Source organism: Panulirus ornatus, chromosome 38 (genome assembly GCF_036320965.1).
Source record: "Panulirus ornatus isolate Po-2019 chromosome 38, ASM3632096v1, whole genome shotgun sequence".
In the NCBI taxonomy this organism is placed as follows: Eukaryota; Metazoa; Arthropoda; class Malacostraca; order Decapoda; family Palinuridae; genus Panulirus; species Panulirus ornatus.
Genome location: NC_092261.1, coordinates 11,273,870 through 11,301,098, shown reverse-complemented (window position 1 = coordinate 11,301,098; position 27,229 = coordinate 11,273,870). Strand labels below are relative to the sequence as shown.

General features: G+C 38.1%; 2 protein-coding genes across 6 annotated transcripts in view; one reads left to right on the top strand and one right to left on the bottom strand.

The window, feature by feature from the left end:
• Positions 1-275: 275 nt before the first annotated feature.
• Positions 276-20,956, top strand: LOC139760894 (follistatin-related protein 1-like). 2 transcript variants are annotated; one of them, XM_071684646.1, is made up of 10 exons: positions 327-375; positions 782-820; positions 2,961-3,005; positions 8,060-8,078; positions 10,555-10,727; positions 11,222-11,306; positions 13,050-13,287; positions 13,766-13,878; positions 14,081-14,144; positions 17,858-20,956. In XM_071684646.1, the coding sequence occupies exons 3-10, from the start codon at positions 2,961-2,963 to the stop codon at positions 18,156-18,158; spliced, it is 1,038 nt and encodes a 345-aa protein (XP_071540747.1). In that variant the 5' UTR covers positions 327-375; positions 782-820; the 3' UTR covers positions 18,159-20,956. The 2 variants fall into 2 exon arrangements, with proteins under 2 accessions (XP_071540746.1, XP_071540747.1); XM_071684645.1 differs by lacking the exon at positions 782-820 and having other exon boundaries at positions 276-375.
• Mocs1 (Molybdenum cofactor synthesis 1) overlaps positions 8,101-27,229 on the bottom strand; it is a 46,663-nt gene continuing 27,534 nt past the window's right edge. For 2 of the 4 annotated variants that reach the window (XM_071684641.1, XM_071684640.1), the window contains exons 9-10: positions 26,310-26,357; positions 19,927-21,934 (exon numbers count right to left, since the gene is read on the bottom strand). In XM_071684641.1, the coding sequence (XP_071540742.1) occupies positions 20,979-21,934; positions 26,310-26,357 (1,004 nt within the window). In that variant the 3' untranslated portion in view covers positions 19,927-20,978. Of the gene's footprint in view, positions 10,249-14,166; positions 17,356-19,926; positions 21,935-26,309; positions 26,358-27,229 lie in introns of those variants that run through there. The other 2 variants (XM_071684643.1, XM_071684642.1) reach the window with 2 other exon arrangements.

Here is a 27,229-nt window from a genome sequence, read left to right as displayed (position 1 = left end):
TTTCATGTATAAGTAATCATCAGAGTGCAGGCAAACAAAAAACACAAATCTAAACTTATTTGAGACTCTTATTTGCTTGTTGTTCAAGAAATGATGGCTCAATGAAATCCACAGTTGGGCCGGATCGCTTATGAATGATTTTGATCGAGTGGTCGGGGATGGAAATAAGAATTTTCCACGTTTTTTTTTAGAGGAATCCTAGTGTGATACTAGTCACGCTACTGCCTGTCAGAGTATCAAAGTGGACATCCCCTGGAGGGGGGGAGAAGCACTAACGGTAGGCGGTGTGCATCCAACAGTTGCGAGCCGAGGGTCGGTCCTCAGTGTGTCGGTAACAGTCTTGTGAGGTGTACGAACGATTGTGTCTCGCTCAAGGTAAGCGTCTTAAATCATTCCATCACTAGTATATAGATACATTCAGTGGAAATAATTGCACCATCATTACGTATATTTAATATAATAGTCTGTCAAATAAAGTTATATCAAATATGAATAATAATATAAACTCACTTTCCCCCTGCAAAGACATTAAAAAAAAACTACACATAGAAATTAATGCATATGTTCATAACAAATTAACGAATACATATCATTCTACATATTTTTGCCTAAATACGAACTTTACCTCGAGAAAAACCTGTGAAATGCGAGGCTTCTCCGTTACTGACCTACTCTCCTCCCCCACCCCCCTACGCCCTGACACCTGGCCCTGACCACTGGGCCGCCTGCCGTGCCCACCTCGTAACTACTTATATGGGAACGTCACCATTACACTGTACAGATCAGTTTAGATACCACATCCACCACCAGAAAGTCTGCAGTAAGTGTACGAATTTTAGTTTATTTTTAAGTAGCTATGAAAAATATATGAGCTACGCACGAATGGAAGATATAATTCATTTGGTAGGATGAACAAGGATAGTCGTGAAATAGGCTGTGTGAGGCATATAGAGACAACTAACCTGAAATGTCTCTCTGAAAGCAGGAATGCCCGCTAGATCTGGTTTTAAAAAGTGATGTCCCCGCCTGCTGTGGCTAATAAGCTTGGGGATCAGAGGCACCTCAAAGTTAACATCTATCATGTATATTGGTAGCGCCTTTTGAAATGCTCATCTTCCTCTGTAAAAATTCGTAGTTTGGATAAGAAGGATACTGAGGAGCTGTAGTTATAGCACTTTTCAGAAGTCTTAGTCAAAAACAAAAATTTATATCGTGAACGGGGCAGTAAAGTCATGAGTGCTGTGTGATTGGATAATTCGTATATCATTGATGAAAGGGGGAAAAGACAAGAAATGCGTATTTAGGTTAATAAACATGCTCGGAAAGGAGATTGATGCTAAATATGTGATAACATGCGACGATGTGAGGCGTAGGCATGAGAATGTCCAAGTTGTGCTGTTAGGGCGTATGAGAATCTGCTGGTGTGAGGTGATTTGTGCTCATTAAGGAAGGCGAGTAGATTCAGAAGGTCCGGAATTTGGAAAATGTGTATGTTTCATAAAGCTTTACATATACCACAGCCTTCAAGTTGTTAATGAGGTCGAAGATTCTTCCCTCCTATCAAGCAATACGGGATGACATTTTGGGAACATGTAAAAAAAAAGTGTTTAAGAGAAACGTAGGGGGATGAGCAAAGAGGAGTGATAGAGAACTAAAGCAAGCAGAGCAGGTGAGACGTGAAAGTTGGAATGGGAGAGGTGTGGCCCTGGACATCTTAATCAGGTGGAAGGTTTGCTCAATCACCCTCCTCCTAACCTATCCTTGTGTTTGAGCATACGTAGAAATCAACTTCATTATTGATAAGCTTATGTGGTAATGAAGACAATCCATCCCAAAAGAGCATATACTATTCATTTAGTATTGAGGTGACTTTTGGAGTCGCTGGGACATTACTTAAGATTCCTTTATTTTATGTTGTTTTCGGTCTTTAGAGGCTTAATATAAATCTATCCTCAAATAACTGGTACTTTACGCTCTCCATGAGTGTGAGGAAACACTTGAAATTATCTTACTGAAAACATAGTATTATAGTTTCCAATATCTGAGAGGAAATGCTCGTCGCATTATCGTGAACTGTTCCGTTAATCAAATTAAAAACATACTACAATAAATATTTAAGATGCAAGAGCCAAGACTTTTCTAGTCATAAAAGTGTAAACCCAATTATGGAAAGGGTAGGCGGGAGAGGAGCCGCTAGCTCCTTACCTGTCTCCCAAGTTACATCCTGCCGCGCTCGAAAGCATTCTCGTCCCCCAGCTAACCTCCAGTGATGCACTGTCTCTTGCACCTCACAAGTAACGCCAATAACCAGTTTGTAACATCATCGCTTCTCCCTCAAAATGAGCTTCCGCCTACAAACAACGGAGCAACAACACGTAATGCTATCATCACTGCTGCCTCGACAACACCACCATCCGCCAAATACTGTGACATCACCTCTGCTGCTTCATGATCTTCACCTATTGCAATGTAGCCTAGCTAACCACGGATTACAATAAATATGGACTGTCTGTGGTGAACTATTGTGCTACATTGTTCTGCAATGGGATAGTCTTTTCCTTTCTCTAAAATTAAGCCAGTTTCCTCTTACATCTCCGCAGTAGGCACTGCTCTCATAGGTGACGTCACCCTTCTTGCTAGCTGGCAAAACTGCAAACTCTCAGTGTCCTGAGGACAAAGAGCGACATTAGAACAGTAATATTTCTCAGATCTGTGACATCATGGGACAAAAAACTGTCTATTCACTCGAAAAACAAATATGGAAGAGTTGCCTGGACTAATGACTATTCAGTTTAGAATGCATATGTAGGTCAATTTTTTTCATCGTAAATTTCCAGTTGTATGCAGTACTGTTCATGATTTGGCTGGCAATGGGGCTGTCAAGTATATCAACCATATACTTTCTTATCAATGTTAGGAAGAAGTTACACTTCAAAAACATGATTTTCTCATCCCTACAGATGCGGCTCTTCGTCATATGTCTGGCAGTTGCGTCAGCGGCAGCGGTAAGTACGATAATGTCCTGTTTTTCTCTTGACACGGACCGTGATCATGTTACACTCCCACCACCCATGGTGTATGATTCATTTTATTCACATTTTGGCAAAAATGATTAAACATTATCTAGCAAACAGTTATGTCAAAGGCTCAACTGTCACGTTAATCTTGATTTTCCAGTGCAGCCATTTGCATCTACACCTCAGCGGGTCATAAAATAGGTCGTCTAATCTTCCACACACATTCTCCCTCACGCACGCCATTTGTCCAAGGACAGATTTCATTCTCCTCTTCTGAAACCTTATATCGTTCATCACACATTCTTCTGGTTGGCCAGGCTCCTGGTCAGCTCACGAATCCTCCCCCCCCACACACACATATAGGGATAGTTTCGTAAGGGATCGTTGAAGTCACACACGAGTATGGATGACGCGTTTGTTCTGCTCGGCGCTTTCCTTCAAAGGTTTTAACTTGTATGAGTCACGCAGAAGCTCTTATTATCTTTCATCCACAGTTCCTCTATACATTTTTGCCTAATAATGATAAAGAACGATCTTATGGAGCACAGCTGAAATGATATCTTTTTAAGTACCTCAGTACTTCGAAGGTACTTACGTCCCTAGACTTCTCTGTAATTTGCATCACCACAATGATGAATATGGAATGGAAATTCACTATATTACCAGTACCATTATGAACATAACGTTCATCGTTGTCTTTTTCCGGCAGCAGAAAAATGTAGACTCTTTTGGAGTGGGAAGGTCTTTAATGAAACTATTCTCAGTGATACATCCTCGCCAAAGTAACATTTTCACTTGGACTGTAACCTCGAGCTGGAAGAGATATTGTAAGCAACGTTACGACTTGCACACCACCCCACTTACGATATCTCAGGGCCTTTTTTTTTTTCTTAACATTGGTGGGGGACGGTTCTCTAAAAGGACACTTTGAAAGATCAGGGTAGGGAATATTGAGTATAATAACATATATGCTGTGACTGGTATCGTGAAATTAGTAGGTAGAGAAAATAATAGATGCTAGTAACTGCTGGTAGTCAAATCTAGTAATTTAACCTTTTACTAGTTATCCTTCACTCGCTTTCTCCATGTCACGACCGTCAGTATGTAGCTTGGATGGTGGGTGGCTTCGTCTGCCGCCATCCGGGCTACAGACCGTCGCTTTTTTTTTTAATTCTGTATTTTGAATAACAGATGATCGATAAAATAGGGTCGTAAGCTAAGACATCGATATCTTTTCTATGTGAAAGGGCACTTAAAGTGAGATCTAAAATGGAATAACGAGGACAATGTCCCCCAAGCACTTAAAGAGAGATCTAAAGTGGAATAACGAGGACAATGTCCCCCAATATCAATGTAAAAAGAAAATGCCCTGCCATAACCCCAAGGTGGCTGTCAGTTCGAACCCAGATATAATTGATCATAGGAAGTCTTTCCCTCTAGTTATCAGAGGGTATCAAGAGTTTGTGTTACAGTGGAAGACCCTACGTTCATTTAAGTGAACGCCAAATTCTACGTTCATTCAGGTAAACTCCAGACCCTACGTTCATTTAAGTAAACGGCAGACCCTATGTTCATTTAAGTAAACGCCATGAGATTGAAATGCGACTTGATACTTAACTTGCCTCATGAGGATGGAGTTAAAAGACAGTAGATAGATAAAGCCTTTTACAAAAGGTGCAAACTTTAATTAGATACGGGAATAGTCGAGACAAAAATTTCATATAGAATTATCTAAAGACGCCTTATAGTGCTTACCCTCAAGGCTATAAATTTAGTCTTGTCATTATTTCTCTCGGAGAGACTGTATCTTCACTGAAACAGGTCTGACCTAATGCAATTTACTGTATATTAAGCAATCCTGTTACTCATCTAAACCATGCTGGTAAATAAATAATCGTGTCGTCAGTGCTCTAAACTGAACTACGGATAGTTCAGTAATGCATGTGAGGCATTCCTGAGGGCGAGGTGCGTTGTGGTGTAGACTAGCGGTGTGTGGTTAGGCGGGTGAGGGGGAGAAGGACTAGTAGGGGTGGAGTACCACTGTCTATAGGGGCTGCATTTCCTCAATGGAGCACTACTGGCTGTGACATCGCCTGCAAGGTGCACACACATACTTCACTTCATCGTTTCCCGTACGATTCACTCCCTTTGTTTACTGCCTCAAACCTACCGCCTCCCTCATGAAGCCTCCCCAAAACACCGGCCTTCCCATCCCACCACCACCTGCCTGGCGCCACACCAGTGTCGCGGTCACTCAGCTCGCCACTCCACCACACACACACCCACCCACCATGCTTGCTCTAGCGTGCCAACATAACTGCCAGTCTATTTCACTTTCACTTTTCAGCATGAAACTATCAATGTCTACGTGTATGTTCAACATCCTGACTTGATAATTGTATGTGATTATAGGAACGTGTCTATCAAGCGTTTCAGAAATGGACTCTGGGATCATAGAATGACATTCTGCACTCGCACGGTCACTTGATATCAGATCAACAAACACAACAGTGTTGGTTAAGTCATCACAAATAGCGCTCCCTGTTTTCGTGGACACATCAAAATATTCGTGAGCCAGGCCAGGCTAAAGTTAGGACACAACGCCTACGAAAAACAACTTTCAGTCACACAATACCGCAGTATAGCTATTTACATTCCATTTGAGAAGCAATTATATCGGTACTCCTGAAACAATTGTATTTGTTAATAGACTAAAAGTCTCAGTCTCCGGGTAAAAGTATCTCCGACGGAGTAATGACAAAGCTTGCCAAAACGTTGACCGGAAAATGTCTTCTGTATATGCCCTTGCTACCAGGTAATAGGTCTGGGAAGGTCACTCCGAAACAAAGGTGAACCTCCTATGTGGGGGAGGTGTATCCGACTGCATGAGAACTGGTTAACCTGATGGTGGGCCCGTCCTCGTGGCTCTGAATATTAAATTCGTTTGTACAAGGCTGGTCACGACGCGCGCAACTTTACAACGGATCTACTCATTCTGATCACACTGTCGCAGGTATCAAGGTCTCACCATTCCTACTATGCTCATACCTTTCAAGAGACGTTGGCATTACCATGGGATGCCAGTCACTTACACCACACACTACTTTATATATATATATATATATATATATATATATATATATATATATATATATATATATATATATATATATATATATTCATTTATGTGTTTATTCGTACAGACAAACCGTCGCACTTTCATCATTTGTGCTGTCGATACACGTCGTGAATTATTATTAAGTATGGGTCCCGCACACATAACTACTGTAGTGTTCTAATTAGTCAGCACATTCCTCGGATGACCATAAGTCGTGGAACGAGATAACAGCAGTAGAGATTCTTGTGTGGGCCACATATATACGCTAAGGGTTATCAAACTTCTGTAGCCTACATCTAGAAACTGAGAGAAATACAGACTTTACATTTGGTTTTCGTGGATGTGTGCAGTGTCTTCGGGATTACAGTAACCTCACCGTTTAACTTGAGGGATATTTTGTTTGGTTTGTGCAGTGTTGGGTACTTGATGATATCGAATGACAACGTCGATCTTAGGTGGCTACAGTGCGAGTTGTGTTTAATGAGGAAATGGAAATGCAAGGCGTGTTTGGCAGGTAACGACCAGAACGCAGCACGTCAAGGCTCTTGGCTTTATTGCGTTCTTGACACGTTATTGTATACCGAAAGCTAATTAGCCACGGAGTCTAAAGACGCCAAAGATCTTCGTGTAAGGAAGGGGGGATAACAAAGATGTAAGGACCAGTCAAGCAGAAAAAATGATAGCATGATTGTAACAACTTTTGGTGTATCATTCGTTTTTCTTGCTTGATTTTCCAGGAATAAGACGCTTCTTGGGTGTTTTAAAATGGAGAGGGGTTGCATGGTGTGGGAGATAAGGAAAGGTGCTGTGAACGAAAAGATAATGGTTAGATGGAATATGAAAGGAAGGGCAGCGGTGGTGAAGGACTATTTAAGGTAATGGGTGTGGTGAAGGTGATGGTCAGGTTGACGGTCGCGGTAAAAGGTAAGGTCTTGATCTGATTAACTGTGTGGAAATTAACTGGTTTTCGGGAGGAGGAAAATGACTGGTAAAGTGTGATGGCATAAGCAAGGCCTCTGGTGAAAGATAGATTATCGGGAAGGAAAGGATAACAGTGCGAGGAAAGATTATCCTAATTAATTATGTAGGAAAGACTAGTGTTGTGAAGTAAGGTAAGGGAAGGGCTGTTATGAAGGTAGTGGTGAAGGTGTGCGACACAAGCGAGGAGAAATTCAAAGGTGTGGTAGAGGTTAGGGGTGAAGTGGAGGGCAGACGGCTCGGGAGAGTAGTGGTTAGAGTTGAGTTGACGGATTGGTTGTTTATAGGAAGGTTAGACATCAGGGAGAGAGAAGCGGTTAGCAGGGACGATAATAATGAAGGGAGGAAGGTAGTGCTTAGCGGTGAGCATGTATACTAGTGTCTGATCTCTCGCACATTAGGGAGGGGTGATGGTGGAGGGGGGGGGGGTGATTTCTTGCGCCATCTACATCAGACAAATTTGGGTTGGTTGCAACCCTGGCGGACCCCATCATCATCCCCCACATGATTCATCCTTACCTCAGTTACTGTTTGGCTTTGTGTTGCCTCAAACACACTTTAAACTCGCTAGATGGGTAAGTTTGTTACTGTATATGTCCAACTTTTGTTTGTACAAACAAGATTCATCATTGCATTTATCACGTGTTTGGTCCGGTATGGGCGGGCTCGGGTGAATGGTGTGTGTGTGTGTGTTGTCACTTCTGGTAACATTGGTACCCTCACCAGACATCACTGGGGTTTGCAGATGCCTAATGACCATCACAAGTAATTACAAGATGTTTTTCCTAGATGGTGCCAACTTGAGTCTCTTTCGCCAACGATTACCCTTGACCCAATCAGTGTGGGTGGGACGGCTTCAGCGGCCACGGGGATGACTCGGGTGAAGGGGGGGGGGGGGGGATAGTACTTGCCTTGTTATTAAGATATCTTCTTTTTTTTTTTTCAGTTTGATCTTCGTGGAGAAAGTGAGTACTGGTGTAGCATTGCTGGCCCTGGATCAATCACCTGACACTGAGCAGCAACAGACATAAGTATAGCTAATTATCCAACGGTCGAACACAGGGGCCGATAATCTATAAGAAAGGGAGGTATTGAGACAAACTGAATGAATAAACACAGTAAATTAAGGTTATAATATCCGAGAACTGCACCAATAACACCAAGAATTCTTGGTTGTGGGAATGCCTTGGTTCGATATCGCTGATCTATACAAGGGATCACATCAGTTATATACAAGGATGTAAAGCAAACATGACCATGTGAAAATAAATCAAACTTCTTAAATTTTTCGATGGTATGAAAATCATAGAAGTATGTTTACTATATTATACATTATAGCAAGCGTTTGAAATTTAAGATTCCTTATAAAAAGTTTAAGATAAAATTGACATGTACGATCCTTAAAACATAAAGTATTTGAGTACGAATTACCGAAAGGCCCACCACCTATCCCTCCCTATGTTTGGGCAAGATTAGCAATGATTAGGTTAAGTTAGAACCCTAGCATACATAATCCGAGAAGAAATCGTTAGAAGGAGGGCGAATCTTTAGACTCATGGAATTTAAAAAGGTCTTGTTTGAGCAATATGGTCACATAAAATGTCTGGAGCATTGTGAGTAAGCGCATACAAATATCTTCATCAGTTTTCTCTTCTACTTTATCCCTTCCTCTTCTCTATCTTGTCTTCTTTCAATCCCATTTCTTCTTGCTCACATCTTTCTTATGTATCCTTCTCTCCCTCAGTCTCCTTCCTTTTGCCTCAAGTAATCCTGTCTCCTTCCCTCTCCTCTCCCATTTCGTCCCTAGTTCCCTTCCTTCCTCTGTCATATTTCTCAACCTTATTGTTGTCCCTTCCTATACCTCCTTTCCTTGCTCTGTCTTTCCATTCCTCTCTTTCTTATTCCCTGCCCATAACCCATCCTTTCCCTCCTTCCCTAAGTTTTCTTCCAAACCCCTTTCCTTTCTTCTACCTATGCCTTCTTTTCTTCCAATGTTTCCCTACCTCTATCTCTACCATTTTTTATCACACTCCTTTTACACCTCTTTACTAGCCCATTCTCTAATCTTTGTATATTGATACAATCTTTTGTATATTGATACAATCTTACTCTGGTGTCATTAGCAAAGTTCCTCACTATGCTTTCCTTCACTTTGCTACTGATGTCTTTTATTATTACAAAGGATATTGAAGCTGGCACCATTCCCTATAGTACCCTAGATAGAACATCTTTCTCCTCAGATATGGTTCCCTTTGCTACCACTTTGAACCTTGTTAATTAAAAACTTTTCTAAGTAATATGAATCAATTGTATATAGCTTCATGATTCTTTTGAATGTATCATTAGCTAATGATTTATTTTGTGTCATCTGACTTACACAAAACTAGTTATTGTACTTTAGCTCCTAATTAACATGACGTAACTGCTAACCACATTTGAAATACCTCAAGCACTTCAACAACTTCGAATCAGTTCAACTCCTTTATGAACTCCCATACCTCTGGCCAAACTATGTTTTTCTTCCCCACCTCCCTTCTGTGACATTCCATAGGATTTCATCTATGTGCTTTACATCCAATTTTTTTTTTTAACTTATCTCTAAGATTCTTACTGTATATACTATACAAAGTAGTCTATTTCTACTGCTCTCATCTTTACCTAAAAAATACTCTAATGTCATATCCAAGGATGAAGCATACTCCATAATGCAGGCTTCTTTCACACAAGTTTCTTACCATTTATCAAGGCTCATTCATATCTCTGATTGCTTCAAACTCTTCTCTATCAAATTACTTTATGTAAGCTTCACTTGTCCAATGACATCTTGATCATTACTTCCTTATATAAAAACTGCTTTACATAATTTTCTTCCATATTAGGAATGATATAAAGCCAAAAACATAACCTCATATACACTAACTTTCGATATTCTCCTACGTGGTTAAGCTAAACAACAAATCATCTTGTCAAATTTCCCTCTAATCGAGCACATGGAAAAACATCCTTTGTATAAAAGACTAACCCATATTTTCAGTACTGAAGTTTATATATACCACTGATTCATACAATTTCACTCTGATATGTAGTCACATATTTAGGAATGTATGATGAATCCCAGCGGCTGGTGCATCACATCTGGGAATGAGAAGATAAGAAATGCTTAGATACTGTGAAAAAAAAAAGTCAAAAAAAGTGTTGAGAAAAAAAGTGTAGAAAATTTTTATCTCGTAATGGCATGAGGCAGTGCAAAATTTGAGAATATGAACATTTCTCTTAAAGATTTTACTCAAGAAATTACTGATATATGTTAATGTTCTCATGTATTTTATTTCCCTAACAATAGCTGAGAACAGGTTTTAAACAAATATTGTAAAAATATACTGTATAAAAGTATACGTATAATATTTTGAATAAAAATGTACCTAATACTGTCATTTTCAGGGAATTTATGTGATAATGTGGAGTGTCGAGCAGGACGTGAATGTGTGGTGACCCATGGTGCTGCTCATTGTCAGTGCATCCAGACTTGCCCTGACCACTTTGTCCCTGTCTGTGGCTCTGATGACAATTCCTATGATAACTACTGCTTGCTTCATCGCCATGCCTGTCTCACCGTTAGTTCAAAAACCATATCTCCATTTACTAAAGTCATTACTTTACAAAAAGTTAACTTAATCAGATACCTTAACTCCATTGCTACTGATATCATCGATCTCTTAATCTTGTCTATATGTATGTAAGACTGCCACCTCCAATTTTTCTAGTAAGATCACAATCTAAATCATAAAAACCATCACATTTTCCTCAGATAACCATACCATACTTACTAGTGATACACTGCAAACGATGTTCACAGTTTCCTGTATTTCCATATCTAATATATATATCAACACCATCACACATTTATACTTGAGACGCACATAGCTATGTTCTTACTTGGCCTAAATTCATAGTTCAGTCATAAATTGTTAAGTAAATTGCATCACATATTCTGATACTTGGGATTAATAACATCATTAACTGTTAATTCTTATATGAGTATATTCACTGTCATACATTTAAACTCTGTGATTAGCAACATCCCTGACGTTAATTTATTTTTATGCAGGAGAAACACATCAGAGTTCTTCACAAAGGCTTCTGTAAGAAGACAAAACAAATAAAAGTAAAGCCAGTAAAAAAAAATGAGCCAGGTAAGTTTTTCTTTAAATCAGAGACCTACATGATGCATATAACCTGCTCAAGGGCGTATGTGTGCACTGCACATATTTCATTTTTATGCTGAATAGATAAGTTTATAGTGTGCACATCAAGGAAGAAGGCAGAGGAATGTTTATATACAATACACATAAGTTTAACTACACATTTGCTTTACTACATTTACTGCAGAAGTTTTAATGGATTCAGTGGTCTTTAGTAAAGATATTTTGTAAAATAAATTTCCCCAAAGTGAATTGTAATCAGTATGAATGTTAATGCATTCATTTTTTTAATATCTCTCTCTCTATATATATTCATCTGTGTCAATGTTACTGGTAAGTAGGCTGGGGGAAGTGATAATGGGTTTAGGAATATGTCCCCTAGACATACTTTTGTTTTGTAAGTTGTTTCAAGCTTCTTTTTTTAAGATTTTTCCAAATCTGGAAAATGAACACTATAAAAAATGTTTTAAGCTGTAAAACCTTTCTTTTTAATATATTTAATTATTATGCTTGATCACCATCTCCTGTGTCAGTGCCAGGAAACAGACGAAGAATGGCCCATCCACTCATATACACATAAACGCTCACACATGCCCATATACATACACATACACGGACATATACATATATATACACACGTACATATTCATACTTGCCTTCATACATTCCTGGTGCTACCCCACCCCACAGGAAACAGCATCGCTACCCCCTGCTTCAGCAAGGTAGTGGCAGGAAAACAAACAAAAAATGCCACATTTGTTCACACTCAGTCTCTAGCTGTAATGTGTAACGTACCGAAACCACAGCTCCCTATCCACATCCAAGCCCCAAAGACTTTTTCATGGTTTACCTAAGACGTTTCACATGCCCTGGTTCAGTCCATTGACAGCACATCGACCCTAATACACAATATCGTTCCAATTCACACTGTTCCTTGCACGCCTCTCACTCTCCTGTATGTTCAGGCCCCAATCGTTCAAAATCTTTTTCACTCCATCCTTCCACCTCCAATTTCATCTCCTGCTTCTCCTTGTTCCTTCCATCTCTGACATATATCCTCGTCAATCTTTCCTCACTCATTCTCTCCATATGTCCAAACCATTTCAACACATCCTCTTCTGCTCTTGCAACCACACTCTTTTTATTACCACACATCTCTCTTACCCTTTCAGTGCTTACTCAATCCACATATTGTCCTCAAACGTTTAATTTCCAATGAATATTGAAAAATAAACCTGTCAAAACATTTCAAAATATACAAATTAACAAGTGATTAAGACTGATTGTCTAGATAATTGTGAGGTCTTTTTCCTACAACAGCATGCACATAATAGAGTAGCTCAGAGATATGTACAGGACATACTGGCTATCTGAATGGAATTGGCTTTTCAAGGAATATGTTTAAATTTTTCATGAAGGTAAATATACACATTTCTTTTTACATGGGTACTATAGGCTGGTTTGTTTAAGTTAGAATCCACATTTGGTAACACATCAGCCCTACTCTCATAATCAGAAACAGTTAATAATACAGTAAGCAAAAGTTCAGAAAAACTCCTAAAATGTAGATACAATGAATTTCTCATTCATTCTTTGATTAAAAGTGTATAAAGTATACTACTTATGCCATGCTGAGTATTCCTATGCAACAAAATGAAAAACTATATTTTAGACTTTGGGTTTCCTTTGTAAATTTTGATTCAAAACAATCTGAATGAATCATTTGTATGGCAGCTGTATGCTACAGTCCCCAGCGTGATGCTTTCCTTCTGGTGGTGGGGAAGCATTGGCAAGATACAATTCAGGAACAGCCCTGGCATGTATCTGGAATGACATACAGAGAAAGTCTATGGGGCCGCTTCTTCACCTGTGATGTTGATGAGGATAAATATCTTGATGCTGAGGAGCTGCTAAACTGTACTTCTGATGCTGTCTTTATGGCACGTCCTGAACAAAATCAAGAACTCACCAGGTAACAATTATCAATCAGATGCAAGGTTATTCATGACCATTTTTATTGATACATTAACAACTGACCAATATACTTTGGTATAGAAAGTCTCATGCTGTTTCATTTTCACAGTACAGTGAATTTGTCATATGTTTGTCAATATGGTTCAGCAGTTGTGTCCATTTGTAGAAATTATAATTCTCAAAAATATTGACAGAAGTGCTTCTATATCTATAGCTTTCTTGCAAGTGGTGAATTTGTAGCAATTATGAATTCTCTTCCCTACTTGGCTGGGTGTCACCACAAGTTCAATAGTGTGGGGTAGTGAATATCACTCATGCATATAATCTTCTGGTCATAAATGGCTATGTGTTCTGTATAACCCATATCCTGTGATGTTTACTCATTATTTGTTTGTTTTTCTTCACTTTCTTACTTGTTAGTTTGAAATTCTTGAATTGTGCATGACTTGTAACTATCATCATATCTTTTTTATCAGGGCTCTATGCGTGGATGCAATTGTAGACATGGCAGACACCAATCGTGACTGGAGGCTTGATTTTGAAGAGTTTACAACGGTGTTGTCTCCTGGTTACCATCCAGCTCATAAATGTAAATAAAATAAAACTTCTTCCCAGTATTAGAATTACTGATAATGGCTTTTAAAAGTTAGCTCCTACATCCTGTGATATATTCCTTTTTCTCTGGATTATAACTAAAATTATGCCTTATAAAGTACCACAGAAAATTCAAGTGAATGTATTATGCCTTCTGAAGTACAATAGAAATAAAATATAACTTTTTTTTCCTACAGTGTGTTCACTTGAGGGTGAAAATTACCTTGATGGAGAAGATGTGGATGTTGATGGCAATCATTGGTTAGTTGAATATTAATCTAAATGTGTAATCCCATTAAACTGTACTTTAGGATAAATCCAGTGTTGTCAGAATTATAGTTATAGTAAGTAGCTTCATGTATTTAATAATAAGTTTCTGCCCATCTTTCTAAAACCCTTCAAAACTTTCATATCTCTTTAGATACATCTGCAGTTTCACCACTCTTATGGTCCCATCTTGGATACCCCAACTAACACAAATGGCTGTCTGAACTTTAGAAACCTGAAATTGATTGATGGTTGGTTATTTACAGGGCTCTAGGTCTATTTAGATCCTGGTTATGAATGTCAGATTGTGACCATCTATTGAAAAAATTTGAACACTTTATTCAGGAGTCCAAAATATATTTAATATTGATACGCACTCTCACTGCATGTATGGCCTTTAAATGGTGTACTCGTCTCACATCTAGGAAGGTTATGGTTCTACATGCTAAAAGTTAAGTCAACTGAAATATGACTTTTCCTTCCTTCCAGTCTTGCACTGAGACTTGAGCCACTTGCCTTACTCCACAGTGTTGGTTCATCTCCCCTCTTTTGTACATATTATGTTATTTTCTGCTCCTCATAGTTGGCTGATTGTATACCCTCACCATTAGCTAGAACATGAAATACTCATCAAGTTACTGTATTACAAGATTACTGTGTGGAAGTTGGCAAATCAAGGGTGGACTGCTGTGATATCTGTTTCTTCTTTGTATATGGCGAAGCTTCAAAACTCTTTACATCCTTTTCTTTCCTAACAGACATGAACTGCCTCTTTGTGAAAAGCAGATTTTTCCACTTCTACCAAACCTTTCAAAATATTTTCCTTCATGTCTCCATCCTTTTTTATCCCCTTTTCAAATTCGGATTAAGGCCTTGCATCTACGAGGACTTTTGTATATGGGTATAGCCTCCAACATGAAAAGATAATGTTTTTTATGGTGACAGTTTTTTAAAGAGATTATATTCACTGAGGGCTAACTTACTTTTGAGCCACACATTTTCAAAATTCCACATTATCTTTCAAGCTTATTTTCTTCCATCTCCACTGCAATTACACTTAAAAATCTTTGTTTTTCTTGTAGCAATACTAGTACTGATTATCTATTGCTAAAATAACTTACTTGGCATTTCTGTTTATTCATATTTCAAACATACAGCAGTAACTTCACTTGTTTAATGACCAAACCAATAGCATCTAAAATTTTCAAGGGGAGTGTTAAAAGGCGAATGTCTGTCCAACTTCCTCTGGACGTAAAAACTGTCCAACTTCCTCTGGATGTAAAAACTGTCCAACTTCCTCTGGATGTAAAAACTGCCAAGAAAATGCAAAAAATTTCCGAGAGAAGAAATGCCCACTTCACTTGCATTCCTCTATAATATACACACTGGACTAATTTTTCCATTTGGTATTTTGTTGTACTCCCATTAGGTGGTTTCAGAAACCTACCTATTTTTTACATTCCACAATTCTCAACAACAAAATTTCTTGATCTTACAAATAAACTGCCCTATTTTTATGTGTAAAATATCGTGAAAGAAACCTTCCACTATATCAAAGATATACAAATCATATGGGAATAAGGAGATTTGGTGCAAAAGTTGTTATCAACCTGTGCAATGAAGGGCAACATAATTTCATGTCATGAATATGTACAGGGAAACCTTTTTTGGGGGATGCCATGCCAGTTATTTCAATCTTTCATCTCATAAAAAGATAGAAACATAAACAAAGATATCACATGAAGAACAGTATAAAAATTTTTGCACATGAAAGACATTCTTGCCATATATGTTAAAATTAAATTTTTCATACAAGATGTAATTAATATCCTGTTTCACCTCTATTGACACTAGCAGTGCCAATAGAGATGTTCCTTCTTCATCTGTTTCTGCAACATTTACAGTCCTAAATCCACCCATATATTTGTTGAACACCATCTGTCTACTTCTACACTTGATCGTTCAGTCTTTGAAGTCCAAATGTCCAGGGCTGCTTTTCCTCTTCACCAACAAATCTTGAACTATGATCTCTACCAATTCAACCATACTCCAAAAGCAGTCTTTGTGCTTATTGCAGTGCTATCACTTGTTGTTTGCCTTATGAATCTTGGGTCTTCAAATTGGAAGCCATCTTACTCAAAACTCCTTTCTTTATACTTTGCTTTTATGTTTCATGGATTTCCTTCAGCGGTGCTCCTTTTCATTAATTGTTCACAGTTTCCTGCATTACTGAGGTAGTTCCAGGAACAGATGAAGAAAAGGCCTCATTCACTCAAATCCATTACGTAGCTGTCATGTGTAATGCAGTGAAACAACAGCCCCCTGTCCATAACCAGGCTCCACAGACCTTTCCATGGTTTTCCCCGGCTGCTTCATATGCCCTGGTTCATTGACAGCATGTCGCTTCCTGTATATCACATTACTCCAATACGCTCTTTCCCTTGCATGTTCAGGCCATGACTGTTTAAATATTTTTCACTCCATCCTTCCTCTCCAGTTTGATCTCCTCCTCCTTTTCCCCTCCACTTCTGGCATACATCTTCTTTGTCAACCTCTCCTCACTCATTCTTTCTATATGTCCAAACTCTTCATATCTCTTAATCACACTCTTCCTATAACCACACCTTTTTCTTTTACCCTTTTAATACTTGTTTAGTCAAATCACCTCACACTCAACATTGTCCTCAAACATTTCATTTTGACCCTGCTCCACACATTCTCATTTATAGCCCATGTCTCACATCTGTTAAATAACATTTGGACTATTAAATCTTCAAAGATGCCCATTTTCAACCTTCCAAATATTGTCTACTCTTTCCACACATTTCTCACTGCTCCCAGAACCTTCGCCTCCCTTACTCACCCGCTGACTCCTACTTTCATGTTCCTTTTTCTGTTATGTCCACTCACAAGTATCTAAAACACTACACTTCATCTGAACTTTCTTCATTCTAACTCACACCCCAACTAACCTGTCCTCTGCCCTGCTGAGCCTAATAACCTTGCTTTTGTTCACATTTACTCTCAACTTCTACTTTACACACTCCCAAAATCAGACACCAACTATCACAGTTTCTTACTCAAATCTTTCACCAATGCTGTTTCATTAAAAAAAACTTGGTATATGTAATTACCATATGATATTGGAGTGTTGCTTGTGATGGGTCATAATGGGTGATCTCTGGAGATATCCTATTATGGGGACCTGCAATTTGAGACAACACACTTAGAAGCACCATAACACATAAGGGTGTACATCATGTTCCAGGGCACCAGATTTTAGGATACAGTGATTTATGGCAACATTCTTCAGGATACTGTACTTTGAGACAATTTACTTTAAAATGTTGTACTGTATGAAACAATGCTGAAACAATACTCATCATCATAGTATATTACTCAGGTGTATCCCACTTGGGAACACCTCTTCCACTAATTTCTTGTATGGGTAATAACTTTCATTTTTTTTACATATCTTTATAAAACTTGTAATATATAAGGATTAACCAAAAAGAGATTGTTGCATAACATAATTTGGTCACTGTGCCCTTATACTCTAATGTGTCCATTTTATGAACTTCATTCATCTAAGCCAAAACTTTATATGTGGAGATATCTTTATGAAACTAGGAAGGATACAAGTATCATGAACGCTTAAGTCTAAATACATAAATACAATTAAAATACAATTTTTTTTCTTATTGCAGCATATGTGCAGTGGGCAGCTGGGTATGCACTTCTGATACTTCAAAGGACACCAACAAGAAAGACTTTGGTTTTCAGGCCTTTGATTACCTGAATTACAGTGAAAATGAAATTAATGATGACAGTGAAGAACAGTATGATGATTCAAACGACCTTGTGGATGATGATTATGATCTATACTATGATGATGATTATCTGATAGATGAAGAGGAAGACGAAGAGTACCTGGAAGAACTTTTTGATGAGCTGCTAGAAAAATTAAGGAAGCATCGTGAAGAGCAGCACCACCTTAATCATCTATAAAATATTACTGAAAAAGAAAAAAAGGGGAACACCAAATTATTTATCTATATTTTTCTTTTTTCATACTTGATCGCAGTTTCCCACATTAGCGAGGTAGCGTCAAGAAACAAATGAAGAATGACACATCCACTCAACATATATATATATATATATATATATATATATATATATACATGTACGCATCTACACGTACATATACATATATATACATACACACATATATATATATATATATATATATACATACAAATGTACATGTTCATACTTGCTTGCTTTCATCCATTCCCGAAAACCTACCTGCTCCACAGGAAACAGGAAAAAATGCAGGAGAGGAAAGGAAAAAGATAACATACATTCTTTTCTCCCACACCCGACTGCCATCCCCTGCATCAGTGAGGTAGAGGTAGCACCAGAAAAAAGATGAAAAAAGGCACCATCCACTCACACTCATTCTCTAGTTGTCATGTGTAATGCCGCGAGACCACAGCTCCCTATCGACATCCAGGCCTCACAGACCTTTCCATGGTTTAGCCAAAATGTTTCAAATACACACACACACCCATAAATGTATGTAGGAGGTGACTAAAAGGGGAGGGAGTGGGAGGCTGGAAATCCTCCCCTCTTATTTTTAATTTTCCAAAAGAAGGAACAGAGAAGGGGGCCAAGTGAGGATATTCCCTCAAAGGCTCAGTCCTCTGTTCTTAACGCTACATCGCTAACACGGGAAATGGCGAACATCCAATTGACACACACACACACACACCCATAAATGTATGTAGGAGGTGACTAAAAGGGGAGGGAGCGGGAGGCTGGAAATCCTCCCCTCTTATTTTTAATTTTCCAAAAGAAGGAACAGAGAAGGGGGCCAAGTGAGGATATTCCCTCAAAGGCTCAGTCCTCTGTTCTTAACGCTACATCGCTAACATGGGAAATGGCGAACATCCAATTGACTCATATTTTTTAACGTCCTAGCAAAACTAACTCATTTTATGAGGGGCAAAATAATATTCATGTCCAGATGAACAAAGCAAACTATACTGCATTTGCTTTCGCATGAAACTTAAAAACTTGAGCATTCTGACATATGCTTACAACTGGCAGTACCTGTTTATTATTCCCTTAATATTTCTGGATAAAGTATACTTGGAGGCAATGTGCTGTCAATGGACTAAACCAGGGTTGGAGGCAATGTGTTGTCAATGGACTAAACCAGGGCATATGAAACAGCAAAGGGAACCATGGAAAGGTCTGTGGGACTTGGTTGAGGATAGGTGTCCGTGGTTTCGGTGCATTGTACATGACAGCTACAGAATGGATGTAAGTGAATGAGACCTTTTCTTTCTTTGTTCTTGGCACTATCTTACTAATGTTGAAAAAAGCAAACAAGTATGAGAAAAAATTCTTGCATACAATAAGATATGCTGTTCTGTTACTTGAATACATTAAAGATTATTAATCATGTGTCATAATAAAGTGCTTTATCTACAGGACCTCATCCACTCTTGTATTACATTAGTACATCCAGTTTTATAAGACTGATTTTCTTTGCATGCCAGCAAATAAATGCATGGCTCTTGCTCACTTTGCAGGGGTCAAAATACAGTTTTGAGTGACAAAAGTCTTTAATCCTTAGCTAAAACCTCAACAGGTGGAGGAAAAGCATGTGAGGGATGCCATCTTCTTTGTTTCTATTAACTCCAAATGTAGGGTAAGATGAGCTCTGTGAATCCTACAGCATTTACACTTCAAAGTAATTTAAACACCTGAGCATTTTGATATGTGTTTACAACACAAAGTACCTATTTATTAATACCTTAATATTTCTGGACATGTTTTCTCACAGTACAGTATGCTGTTCTGTGTGTTGCTTGAATATATTAGATTTTTATTATATAACAAAATAAAGTGTTTATCAACAGGACTTCATCCATTCCTATATAGCAATAGCACATCTAATTCTACATTAAGACTGACTGTTATTACATTACACTGGCAAAACTAATAGATTCTTGGCTCCTGCTCATTCTGGGAGGGTCAAAATACAAATTTAATTAAGAAAATCCTCAATACTTAACTAAAAACTCAACAGGGAGAAAAGCATGGGAGGAGACATCATCTTTTTAGTTATATAAAATCTGGATGCATGGACAGAGAAATGCTTTGCAAACACTATGGCATTTGCACTTGTAATATAAGAAGTTTAGCATTTCAACATATAATAACGAAAGGAAGTACAGCTGTATTAATTTCTTAATCTTACATCCTACAGAATAGCACGTAGAGTATGTTAATATTAATAAAAATAAAGAACTGCATGGTATGAAATATTTTTGTAATTATTTATAACAGTTTTAGTGTTAGTATGATAATTTACAATGGATAATCTGGCAACAATGTGCATAAGGCATAGTGGTTCCGTTTATTCAAACTATCTGTATGTGTATTACTATAATTCCAACTATTCATAAAGTGATACTAGTTATCAAAAACACATTTCTAAAGTATTTATCAGTGAGAAAAATGCGTTGTAGAAGAATTTATAGCATATCCTAATTGTTATCACATGAAATTGGTCTGGGGGTGGTAAAGGCCGCTCTGAAAAATTCTCATGACACTTTATTCCTCTGCATTTTCTTTTGTTTTTGAAAAAATGTGTGGCTTATATTTCAGTAATATTGTAACATCATAAGCAATACAGCATATGACAGGCTACAGTGTTTAAGTAACTTTTTAAATAACTTGCAAACTATTTTGGCAGGCTTCAATTTTCAATACACAATAAAACCTTAATAATTAAACACTGTTTGTAACTTTTCCTCTCTAAGATGGCATCCTAAAGAAATCTCTTTTGCCACCTGTTTTTGAAACCAAACTGATACCTGATATGGTAATATCATGAGTGACAGCCTTACACATGTCATATACTGTAAGTGCAGCTACAGATGCTGCAGTAAGAGCTTCCATCTCCACTCCTGTACGTCCAACACTAACAGCTTGAGCCTTTATAAAAACAAGGTGGCAGTCTTGACCATTTTCTGTTTTTTCCAACAACTCTAATGATACATCAACATGATCAAGTGGAAGAGAGTGACACAAAGGAATCAATTCCCAGGTTCTTTTAGCAGCCATGATGCCAGCCACTCGAGCCACCCCAAGTACATCACCCTTCTTCATTTTATTTTCTTTCACTAAACCAAAGGCCTTACTGCCTAAGGACACCTTTGCCACTGCCACAGCCTGACGAATGCTCTTTCCTTTTCCACTTACATCAACCATCTGAGCCTCACCTGCCAAATTTACATGACTCAGATTATGAACTGAATTTTCTTTGTTATTTGCACAAGAAAGTTTTTCATCTGATTGTTTGGTATCATTCCTTTGTGTGTATGAATTACTGGAGCCATCCTTCAAATTCTTCACTGTAAAGTCTTCATAGACTTCTCCTCTATAATATTCACCAAAGTGTTTCCAGAAAATCCCATTATGATCCACAAAATCATCATCCTGAGAACTTATACGTAAATGACTATTGTAATTTTGTGTTGGTTTCTGAAGTGCAAATTGATGTACGAAGTCATCCTCATCTTCTTTTTCCCAGTGTTGTATATCAAATACTTTATCCTTCTGGTATTTTGTGGGTTTCTGGACTGATTCATCAGATTCTCCCTCAAGTGTTATAGATGTTGTATGAATGGAATGTTGCTGAAGATTTTTTGAAACTGTCTGATAGGAGAAGTACCATGAAGAACGTACTGCTTTGGAGTACAATCCCATACCTGTAATGAGCACCTGTGAGAAATCAGAACACAAAACATGCTTTGAACTTTAACAATGTTTTCTCTACTTCTATATAACTATTTTCCCAAAGAAACCAGTAATTTATTCACTATATGTGGAATGTTGGACGAGTATCCCTTCTACATAATCCATGAGGGTGCAACCACAACAGTGCACTAAACATAATACTATATACAGATGTGCACCAAACTTTTCTCAACCACTGACTAACATATAGCACTTTCTTAAACTAACCTTGCAACTTATATATATATAAAGTGAAACTCACAACTGTGTCTCCATTTTAACAAAAGGTGAACGGTACAAACTATGAAATTCCCTTTGGAGAGATCACCCTCTCCGAAGAGAAAGTGTTTTTAAAGCTCAAAGACAGTTTTCCCAACCAGCAAAAACAGCATATCCTAAGGATGCCTGAATATGGTATGTTTAAAGGGGAAAACTCTCACCTTTGAAGTCACTTAGACTGCTGTTACTCAAGCAGAAATGTTAATCACCTACTCTTGTGTCTACACATGATCTAGATCAAGAATTTTAACAGATGAAACATAAATACATGTTCCTTCATGGAAAGGAATCACTAATTACTAAGACTGGATAAGAGTTAAGTATGTATCCCAGATAAAGGAACGTCACTTAGCATCCACATAACTGTGAAGAGTTGCCAGACAACATAACGAGTCATTTCAAGGAATCATTAATAAGTCTAAATATCTTCAACTCATGGAACAGGCCCAAGATAAAAAGGTTTCCCCAAATGAAGGACAAAATTAGCATAATTTGAAATACTAAAAAAAAAGGATGAAAAAAACCAGCTATTTACGCAGCCATTCATTTATCTCAGTATAGTGTGGAAATTCAAACCTAGGTGCAATGCTATGCACTTATACCTTGGCACTGCACATCATTCAACCTCTATGCACACTCAGTAGCCAGGCAGGGTAGGTCAAGAGACTTACTCCCACCACCATAACCAAAGAATAACAAAAGTCTGAGGACTTTCTTGTGGGCTAATTATGCCTCTAGAAAGCATGGACCTACTCAAACATGGGCAGAAAATTTGAATACATCCTCAGCACTTTTCTAGGGCATGGATATGGCATTTTCCCATCAATGTGATATGAGGGTAAGTAAGACATCAAAATCTTTCTGAGGGCTAATTCAAGTTGAAAAGGATATGAAGCTGACACCTATATATGGTGATAGAATGCATAGGACTTTTCATATGTGGGTAGAAAATTTGAGGATGTATTTATTCATTCACTATACACTTCCAATTGGCCATATATTACTGTCTACTGAACTGAAAAGAGGCTTTGATATGTGAAACATGTTTTGCAGAATACCACACTTGTATATCCTGCATGTTGTAGAAGGCAATCTTAACAGGGTGAGAGTGAGAGGCCAGGAACCTTTCCCTTCTTGTATTTCAATTTCTAAAAGTAGGATCAGAAGAAGGAACCTACCAAGGAGTGCTCATCATCCTCAAAAGGTTCAGGGGTAAATGGATGTGCATGGATGGAACCAGGAAGAAAAGAAGGGAGAGACTGGTAATATGTTGTAAGAGAAGAACCTGGATGTTCTGGTTCTGAGTGTAACTAAGCTCAAGGAATGAGGGAAAGAATGGTTTGGGAATGTCCAAAGGGTACAGTCTGAGGTTGGTGTGAGGGCGAAAGCAAAGGAGAATAGTGGGTATGTGTTCAAGAGTGTAAGAAAAGAAGTTCCAGATAGATGTAGATGTAAATGAAAGTAGATTATGACAAGTGGGTGACTATTTGTGGTCATGCACCTGGCAACATAAAGTGATGAAAAGGTGAACATTTTGGGAGGAGCTGGGTGAGCATGTCTGCAATTCTGACGCAACATATTAGAGGTTGGAAACTTGAACACAAGATTGGGTGAGTTAGTAGATGAGCGTAAATCTGGGGGGCATGGGGAACCCATAGTGGAAGTGGGTATGAAAGTCTGTATTGGCTTTACGAAAAGAGACAATGCCAAGGATAAGAAAATGGTGAAAGTGGGTGAGCTTGGTAACAAAACTTGTGTGCACATACCAAAAGCAACTTGATGAAGAAGACAATATGAAAATAAATGAAAGTGGGGGAGGGGCCACAGAACGAAAGGTATTAGGAGAAGCACTGTTTACAGGTGCATGTGAAGTATGTGGTAGGAGGAAAATGGAATGTAGGCATCTGAGAAAGGGTGACAAGTAGTGGGATGAGGTTTAGCTGCTAATGAAAGAGAAAAAAGAAGAGTATGAGTATTACCTGTAGAGATGGAGTGTGAGTGACTGAAAGATGTATAAAATGAAGTGGCAGTAGGTACAGGGGCTTAAAAAACAAGGCAAATGAGAGATGGGATAAGAGAGTATTGGCAATCTTCAGGAAGAATAAGAAATCATTTTGGACTTTGGTGATCTGGGTAAAGAGAACAGGTAAATAAATGCAAGCCTGCCTGAGGGAAGCATGTGGAAAAGTGGTAACAGGCAAGGAAGAGATAAAGAGAAGATGGAGCAATTCAAAACCACTGAATGTACTACATGATAGGGTGGTGTCTGGGAAAAGAAGGCACTCTAAGAATGTTATTTCATTTATCATACTTAATTGCCATCTCCCACGTTAGCGAGGCAGCGCAATAAAACAGACGAAAGAATGGCCCAACCCCCCACATACACATGTATATACATAAAAACCCACAAATGCATATATAAGAATGTATCACACATTAAACCCTTCACATTCTAACTTGAACTTACATCCACCCTGCACCAGCATATCTACCTGTAATTACAAGTCTACTACTGGTGAATGCTCTTGGCATTTGTACTGTTTTCACAAAGTACACATATACCATAATTATATCTAATACTCTGTGTAATCAGGTGCGCTGCATATAAATATGCCCCTTATAAATGACATGAAAGAACAATGAAAATAGGTCTGGGTATGGGAGGTCTGAGAGTTAGGAACATATTCCTATCTTATGTTACAGTACTGAATAAAATATATATCATACACGACTTAATTACAATGTTCTGTCCTTTGATTTTAGTTAAGTACTTACATTAATATTTTAGATGAAAAGTACTGCATGTTTCTCGACATTATATTCGCTATATTGCAAGAAAACTAAGTTGAAGAAATCTCCCACAAGTATCTTACCCCTTTATCCCACTGAATCCCATATGAAAATGGGTTTTATCATAGGCTGATTCCACTAAGTTATGGTTTTTAGGAATGCATTTCCAGCATAAAGTAGTTACTACGTGTGTGTATTTATAGAGGTCCTTTGCTTCCTGGGGTTCTGAGAATCTATGCTTAAGATAATATATGCCATTTTATCAACCATGGCATAGAGTTTGATTATCTGCTGTACTTTTTACTTCTGGGCTACTTTAAGCCAAACCCAGCTGGATCCAGCACAGTAGTGGTGTAAATGTGGGAATAGTGATGGGCGAGTGAGATAACCACACTTCCCAAGCATCATTCCTGTGGTCTGGCCTTGTCATTCTATCTTACTGTGACTCACTGAGTAAGGAATTCTGTAAGTGAATTCACTGGATTCTGAACTTTTGATAATTCTTACTTGTTTATTGCTTTGTGCCCTCAGATATGTCCTCTAAGTATAAAGTTAATGATACGAGTTGTGCTACCCCAAGGAGAGCAAGGAAAAAAATGTCTTCAGGGCAAAAAGTGGACTTATTTGGTTGCCTTGCATGTAGTGAAGTGCAGCATCTGTTGAGAGGTACAGGACTGCATCAGGGTTAATGTACTGCCATCATTCAATACTTTTTGATCACTTTTCTGGACAATTTTCTGTATTTTTTCTTTACACTTTTGTAGAAGACATGTGTTGTTTCTGTGGTACAACATGCTGATACTTTTTTTCTGAAGTGTTCATTAAAGGAATTTAGGGTCAAGCCCCAAAAAAACCTATTTCTCATAAGCCTAGTCCCTCACTAATTGTGGTTTTGCCAACCACAGGATCCTTCAGGAATATAACACCCATGACTGCCAAGGGACCTCTATACCTGCACTTATCATTATCATTACTGTATTGTTATTATCAACAATATCATTCTACAGCCCTAGGACTCACAACATGGGGCTCCTACATGTCAAAAGACACACTTCACAAAGGAGTAGAGAAATGATGGCCCCTCCAGAGACAGTAGGTTCTTCACGAGGACCTAACCATCTACTGACTATGATACAACCTCACTCACAGAAGGTGACATCTGACCTGCAGTGTGAGCATAAACCATAAGACCACATGTTTTACCAAACATAATGAAGGATTATATATGAAGCAAACTAAGGTGTTACATACTGTGTGTTGTCTCCCTTAGTCACCCACCGATTAGAATCATTGGTCTGTTCTTCAGTTTCACCAGGTTTTGCATACCTGTAAGTAAGGGTTAAAGCATATCAGTATGTACTGATCATAATAAAAATCATTACAGCATCAAAGATTATTCATCTCCATTATCCTTCCCAATTTGCAACAAAAGTTTTCAACCTGTCATTTACACCCAGACCATCAAGCTACAGTCATATGATCCACAAAAACTTTAATGAAAATCTAAATATTAACTATATGATACATAAATCATCAAATTAAAGAAATCTTACATAACTATATTGTATGAAGCACTAGCAAGTTAGCTTGATTCACTTTTACAGCAGCAAAACTATCTAAACAGTTAACCATACCAACTCACTCTCCACAAACCAAACCACAGCTCCAGAGCCATGAATCCTTAACATAAAACTGCTACACATTTGTCTTCCATGATTTTCCTGAAAGTCCTGGTTTTTTGTTTTCTCTTTAGAACTCTGAAGTCTCAACCTTCTGCTAATAGCAATCAAGGATGAAAAAAAAAGCTTCATCCATGAAACTACATTTCACATTAAAATTTCTTTCACACCTGAAAAGCTTTTACTTAGGAATGAATTCTGTCTTCATTCTTTACCTATTCTCCCAAAATGCTTCATTACAGCCCAACAATTCTTAACCCCTTGATATCACAGCATAAACGGGTGAAAGAAGACATACTGGAATGTGACAATGTTATTGCTGAAGCAATTAAACATTTTCAAAAATTTCTAAAATAATCTAATCGACTCTTGAGTTTAAAAACAAACCATTTTAGCACACCATCTTCAGGTCTCTCATTCATACCCTCCCATCTCTCTGTTACTCTATCATTTTTTATCCAATCAACCATCCTCACACTACAAACTGTCCTCGGATACTTCATTTCTAACACATTCATC